This window comes from Myotis myotis, unplaced genomic scaffold (assembly GCF_014108235.1).
Source record: "Myotis myotis isolate mMyoMyo1 unplaced genomic scaffold, mMyoMyo1.p scaffold_m19_p_10, whole genome shotgun sequence".
NCBI classification, from domain to species: Eukaryota; Metazoa; Chordata; class Mammalia; order Chiroptera; family Vespertilionidae; genus Myotis; species Myotis myotis.
Genome location: NW_023416314.1, coordinates 26,115,709 through 26,123,093, shown reverse-complemented (window position 1 = coordinate 26,123,093; position 7,385 = coordinate 26,115,709). Strand labels below are relative to the sequence as shown.

Genomic DNA, 7,385 nt, shown 5'->3' with positions numbered 1-7,385 from the left:
AGAGACAGCACCGAGATGTGAGGCGACCCGGAGAAAATACACACAGACAAACAGGTTAGATGCAAGCACACAGGGGGTTTATTTACCAGTTCCTGATGGGTCTCAGATGCTGGGAAGGATCCACCTGGCGATGCTTGCTGACACACACACAGGGGTAGACAGCGCCCTTGGCTGCTGGCTCCTTTGTCGATCGACAGTTAATTGGGCAGAGTTTCGTGTTGGGAACCAAGACGTGAGTACACACAGGTCCTCACGCTCTGGCGACAGGAGAGCTATGAGCTGCTGGGTCCATCAAACTGTCTGATCTTATACCCCTCTGTAGACATGGTCTTCGTTGGTGTGTGTGTTATTAGTGGCTGCTATATGTGGATCCACCCGGGGTCTATTAATCTATGGGTGTGTACAGGCTTTGAGCGTTCCCATCAGATAGGTTGTTTATCATTACCAAGCAGAGCTACAAGGGTGCATTCCTGGGTCCCACACAGCATTCCTAATCTAACATTACTATAACAGTCCACACAGGGTTAGCTGCTTTAAGTCTTATATTCTAAGGTCCTAACATTAAGTACCATAATGATTACTATAACACCCACAAATCACCAATTGAAATAATCTTGTTAATTTGTTTAATGGATCTGCTTATTGAAATGAATCAGGGAATTAACCACATGAATTATACATATAGCCCGACTGGAATGGCTCTGTGGTTGAGCATCTACCTATGAACCAGGAGGTCACGGTTGGATTTCCGGTCAGGGCATATGCCTGAGTTGTGGGCTCGATACCCTCAGGAGTGTGCAGGAGACAGCTGATCAATGATTCTCTCTCATCATTGATGTTTCTATCTCTCTCTCCCTCTCCTTTCCTCTCTTAAATCAATAAAATATATTAAAATATAAAAATATATACATACATATAGCTTTGAAACAGCAAGAAGACTTGAAGAGAAAAAATTTGATGGTACTTTTGTCCTCTGCTTGCTCATGTTTCCCAGCAAGTCGGGTACTACTGCTCAGCCCAGTGCCAAATGCTTTCCACCCAGTCATCCTGAAGATAAATGTCTATACATATCAAATTCCCCAGCCAGGCAGCCAAGCAGAACCCAACAACCATCCCCAACTTCATTCACCAACTCCACACAATTTTACTAGGCCATGAAAACATGTTTTGCTTAAAATGTTTTGATATAATTACCAAGACAAGTGCAGAAAGCAGTAACCTCAAACCCTCAATTGGTTGAATGAACAATATTAGAAAAAAAGTCAGATATCGGTTACCTTTAGTATATTTGTGAACAAATACTGGTGATAGCATTTTAAACATATCAATGACTCAGAAAGATTATAACCAATTTTTGAGTCTCTGCTGACCTAATTGGTCAAAGGGGCCTGGTTTAGCAAGAGAGGGCGTTGGGTGGGGGAAGGGTAGAAAGAAAAGAAAAGGGAAGGAGACTGGAGGGGAACCAAAGCCCAGGATTCTTCAGAAGATGGGCAACCTCCACAGCTGTTCCAGAGGATGGGAGTCTGGGGTAGATCCACCTTTGGAAAACTCAGCAGAACCTTGAGGGTGCACATAGACACGGTGTGTCCAGTGGGTGAAGCTCAGTTGGCCACACAGGAGTTAGCAGAGTCCAAGGACATTCCAGGGTTTGGGAGGAAGAATAAACTATGGCGAACTTGTTAAATGCCAGGGACTCAGCCTGTCCAGAGACAACAACAGGGGAACCCTCATGCAAGACCAGTGACTTACAAACTTTCTCACAGCTTTGAGATGTAAATGTGGCTAGGTTCAATGAATCGCCACACAAAAGAACATGGAGGGAGAAACCAAGATGGCGGCATAGGTAAACACCAGAAATTGCTGCCTCCCACAACAAATTCAAAAATACAACTAAAAGACAAAATGAACATCATCCAGAACCTCAGGAAGGCTGGCTGAGTAGAAATTCTGAAACTAGAAGTAAAGAGAAAAGCATACTGAGACTCAGAGGAGGTGCGGAAGTGCAAAGGTACGGAGATGCACGCGGCAAGGGCTGGCAACAGAGGATGCAGCTGTCTTTTTGAATCAGGAGGGAGTCACAAGCCCCCAACTGCTCTGAACTCCAGTTCCGGGTGACTCCCTGGGGACCCAGACTCATACAGGGAGAAACTGGACTATCTGGCAGTGGGAAGAACTCGGAACTCGAGGGCGGCTTTCTCTCAAAGGTGCTTGCAGAGATTACCGGGACACTGAGATGTGGGGCCTATTCGGGCAGGGCTGAGGATCAGCCATAGCTGCTTGCTCTGCCCTGTTGATTCCCTGAGACCCTGCCCTACCAAAGCTGTGGCAGAGACTTTTGCATATGAATGTCCTGGCCCTTTGCAATCTGAAAATTACCTAACAAACTGCAGCTGGGCCAGACAGACCCAGAACTTCCAAGAGAAGGCCCAAGGCCCCACAGCAGCTTGCATTGCTTCACAGCTGGGCCTCATTTGGGCACCGCCAAACCCCAAACAAGGAAGGGGAATCTGCAGATCTCTTCGTAGCTCCTGCTGTGTAGCCTCAGGCAGAGGCTAAATTAGCACCTCCTTAGAGATCCAAGAGCCAGTGTACCAGTGGTCAGAGCAGGACCATCCAATTACAACTCCTCAAATCCATAAGGGACACACTCAGGGGGCAGACTAAGTGAGCACCAAAGCCCCACTGAAGCAAGTCTTGCCTCATAAGGGCGTCTTCAGCACAGAAGCTCTCCCACTGTAGACACAGCTGACTCTCACAGCCAATTGTCCTGGAGGTCAATTCCTCCCAGTGATACCTACAACAATCGAGGCTTAACTACAACAAGACTGTGCACAAAGCCCACAAAGGGGTGCACTAAGAGTGTCCAACTCAGGTAATTGGGGAGGCTGAGCCACTGGGCCTTATAGGACACCTAGCACACAAAGCCACTCTACCAACACAGGGAAACATAAAAAGTGCGGAGACAAAGAAACAGGTCAGAAATGACAGAAATGGAGGAAAGCAAACTACTGGATATAGAGTTCAAAACCACACTTTTAAGGTTTTTCAAGAACTTTCTAGAAACCGCTGATAAATTTAGTAAGACCTTCAAAAAGTCTGGTGAGACCGCCGATAAATGTAATGAGCCCCTCAAGAAATCTAGTGAGACCCTCGAGGTTATGAAAAAGGACCAACTAGAAATTAAGCATACACTTACTGCAATAAAGGATATTATGCAGAGTTCCAACAGCAGACTAGAGGATCGCAAGAATCAAGTCAAAGATTTGAAATGCCAAGAAGCAAAAATCACCCAACCAGAAAAGCAAAATGAAAAAAGAATCCAAAAATACAAAGGAGCCTCTGGGACAGCTTCAAGCATACCAATATCCGAATTATAGGGGTGCCAGAAGAAGAGAGAGGGCAAGATATTGAAAACCTATTTGAAGAAATAATGACAGAAAACTTCCCTTACCTGATGAAAGAAATAGGCTTCCAAGTCCAGGAAGTGCAGAGAACCCCAAACAAAAGGAATCCAAAGAGGACCATACCAAGACACATCATAATTAAAATGCCAAGAGCAAAAGACAAAGAGAGAATCTTAAAAGCAGCAAGAGAAAGACAGTCAGTTACCTACAAGGGAGTACCCATACATCTGTCAGCTGATTTCTCAACAGAAACTATGCAGGCCCGAAGGGAGTGGCAAGAAATATTCCAAGTGATGAATAGCAAGAACATATAACCAAGATTATTTTATCCAGCAAAGCTATCATTCAGAATTGAAGGTCAGATAAAGAGCTTCACAGATAAGAAAAAGCTAAAGGAGTTCATCACCACTAAACCAGTATTATATGAAATGCTGAAAGGTATTTCTTAAGAAAAGGAAGAAGAAAAAAAAGGTAAAGATACAAATTATGAACAACAAATACACATCTATCAACAAGTGAATCTAAAAATCAAGTGAATAAATAATCTGATGAACAGAATAAACTGGTGATTATAATAGAATCAGGGGCATAGAAAGGGAGTGGACTGACTATTCTTGGGGGGGAAAGGGGTGTAGGGGATGCGGGAAGAGACTGGACAAAAATCGTGCACCTATGGATGAGGACAGTGGGGGGAGGGGGTGAAGGCGTAGAGGGCGTGGGAACCAGGTGGAGGGGAGCTATGGGGGGGAAAAAAGAGGAACAACTGTAATAATCTGAACAATAAAGATTTAATTTTTCAAAAAAAAGAACATGGAGAACAAAAGTAGACATCCCCTGGGCTTTGGGGACTGGAGCACAGCAGCACCCAAAAGCCACCTTAGGATGCTGGGACCAGCAGTGCTGGGCTGTCCATGGAGGGTTTGTCCTCAGGCACAGGCTGGGCTTTGGGATCCGGAGCTGTGCGCACTGCGCCCATTAGGCGGCGCCTCTTAGCTGGGACCTGAACAATGGACTCTTGAGTACCCTGTTCCGGAGGACCACGACCACTCTCAGGACCACGTGTGCCAGTTGGCTGGTGATCCTGGGCAGATGGGCCCGGGGTTGGCTGTGAGGATGGGTCGGGCTTTGAGGAGCAGAAGGCCACGGCAGCTGCAGGATGGGCAGCAGAGGCAGAACCCTGGCCTATCGGGGGGCGCGGGCATGGCTGGCGCACAAGGGCTCCGCTGCCACGGTGGCAGTGAGACTCACGGCCCGTGCCCACTGATCCAGGGGTGTGCGTGGCCCGACGGGGCCGGAGGTGCCTCAGGCCCAGCTCCACGTGGTCCACAACACTCTGGTCCTGCCCTCGTTTCCACAGCTCATAGCGCTCGGGCTGCAGGAGGCGCACGAACACGTCCATGGAAAAGCTCACCCGGGCCTCCCCGCAGCTGCACTGAGAGGCCACTTTGCCATAGTCGATCCATCGCGGGGTGGCAAAGTTGATGGCCTCCGCACAGTTGAAGCCATGGTTGAAGCCAGCGTGGTAGCCATAGGGAAAGGTCACCATGAACTCTCCAGCCTCCTGAGTGATGCGACTGAATGGGACCCCGTTCTCCTTGAGGACAGTGGGCGAGATGAGGGCCACCTTGTGCCGCAGGAAGGCCTGGCAGCCCCGAGAGCTGCCCGGGAAAAGGTCCCTGGCCAGGCGCTCTAGGCGCTGGCCGTGCTCTGGGGGCACCGCGTACCACGTTTTGGGCTCCCCGAAGTGCAGGTAGTTGATGCTGTAAAGATCCATGTCCTCCGTGTGCCAAGCGAAGGTGGTCTTCCACATGCCAAAGTACAGGTAGGGGGTGTTGACGCCTTCGATGACAACCCCACACTCCTGCTCCAGCAGGTCCTGGATGGTTCCCAGGTGGCCAAGGTTCCATTGTTTAGTGTTGGCATCAAATAAGGAACCACTGATGTCAGCGCCATATATGGGCGAGTTGTACAGGCGCGTTTTCCAGTATTTCCGCTCCAGATCCTCAAAGTCCAAATGTGGTGGAGTCTGATACTGTGCACTGTTTGCCAACAGGCGATACTCGCCCACTGTCATGGCCCTCTTCTTTTTGTGGTATTGAATGAACACACCTGCTCGCCCAGACGCCACCTGCTGGAGGGGAGTGGCTATCACCATGTCATTGACATCATCATAAGTCTGTCTGGCTTTCCATTCCTTGGGTGGAATGACCTTCACCAGGCCAGCTCGGTGGGCACCTTGGGATTCCATGTAACCAATATATTTGTTGAAATCTTTAAATTCTTCCATGGTTGGGTGGAAGGTCATGATTCTCCCACTTGGCTCATTAGACACCATGGCTGCAATGTAAGCAGAGGATTCCCGGGTTCTCAGGGATGTTTTAGATTCCTGAGAATGAGGGAGTAATGTCTTCTCTCTTGTTTTTTTGTTTGTTTTGTTTTTTTAAGCTTTGGTGTATCTGTGAGGCAGTCACTCAGATTCAGTAAACCTAACCCAATAATACATCTGAATCATAAATAATATAAAACTATAGTCAGTTCTTTAAACTTGTAATAGGAAAATAGCTCTTTTCCTCACAAGCACAAATAGCAGAAATCAAAACCCAATTCCAAGTGAAGGTCCTGCAGGATCCAGAGAGACAGTATCCACTTGAGAGCTGGCTTTCAAATGCAGCCCACATCCTCTTGGGCCTGGCTTTATACCGGGGCCATAGTAATCTTCTCATTGCTCATCCAATGGGATCTCGGGAGGAGGGGCCTGGTTAGTCATCTGACTTTGTCCAGGTCCCATTTTCAAAACAAAAACTAGCCCTAGCGAGTTTGGCACAGTGGAAGGGTCCTGGGTTCGATTCCAGTCATGGCACATGCCGAATTGGGGGCTTGATCCCCAGTGTGTGGTGTGCAGGAGGCAGCCAATGAATGATTCTGGCTTATCATTAAAGTTTCTCTCTCTCTCTCTCTTTCTCTCCCTTCCTCTTTGAAACCAATTAAAAAAAAAAAAAAAAGATATCCAAGGCCCTAAAGGAGAAATAAAAAAATGAAATGAAGACTGGATGGCGCCCAACCTGCAAGGCCCGGCGGGACCCCACGCCGCTGACGCGCTCACCTCCGTGCTGGACCTGGCTGCAGGCTGTGCTCTGCAGCTGCCTCTGGACGGCGGAGTCCACCTGGTGCTGGAGCCCGAGCCCACATGGGTCCTGCAGCAACTGTCTCTGGGAGGGCACACCCTGGTGCTGGTCCCCGAGGCGCCCTTGGGCTCCGGAGCTGGGGCGCGCCTGCCCCTTGTCAGCCTCAAACCCTGTGCTCTCCTGGGCGCACCAGGGGTGGGGGGGGGGGGGGGGGGTGAGGCGTCGCTATCCAGCAGGGATTCTTCTGGGCATTTGCCCCACAGATCGCAGTCCCAGAAGAGGCCCACCACCAGGACTTGGACGAGGCCCCCGGGTTCCTGAATCCCTGGATGGTCCCTGCAGCCAGCTGGGTCGCTGGAACGGGGTTAGGCACCCACCCCCAGGACCCCATCAGACAGCGATGGCCTCAGGCCCCCAGGCCTAGTCCAGAGTGACGCCCGCCTGGGCCCTGCTTCAACCTGAACTTCAACCTGTGGGAGCGCTTCCCCAGCTCACCGCTCCAAGCTCTACCTCCAGGGCTTGCTCCCAAGGCCCAGAAACGCCTGTTCCAGGGATGAACTGCTGCAATCCCACCCCCGGGGCTGAGGACCAGGAGAAGGGATTCTGATAGCCCTTGTGTGTATATTGCACATCCTACATGAATGGATAAAGACAGATACTCTTTTTTTAAAAAAAAAATATATATATATATTTTATTGATTTTTTACAGAGAGGAAGGGAGAGAGATAGAGAGTTAGAAACATCGATGAGAGAGAAACATCGATCAGCCGCCTCCTGCACATCTCCCACTGGGGATGTGCCTGCAACCCAGGTGGATGCCCTTGACCGGAATCGAACCCAGGACCTTTTAGTCCGC

At 49.3% G+C, this 7,385-nt stretch overlaps 1 protein-coding gene and 1 pseudogene across 1 annotated transcript; one reads left to right on the top strand and one right to left on the bottom strand.

Annotated features, from left to right (window-relative positions):
• Positions 1-4,281: 4,281 nt before the first annotated feature.
• On the bottom strand, positions 4,282-5,739 carry LOC118664156 (lysine-specific demethylase 4D-like). The gene has a single exon (XM_036323993.1). It carries the CDS (start codon positions 5,737-5,739, stop codon positions 4,282-4,284), a length of 1,458 nt encoding a protein of 485 aa, XP_036179886.1.
• A 715-nt stretch (positions 5,740-6,454) lies between these two features.
• On the top strand, positions 6,455-7,086 carry LOC118664155 (annotated as a pseudogene).
• The last annotated feature ends 299 nt before the right edge of the window (positions 7,087-7,385 follow it).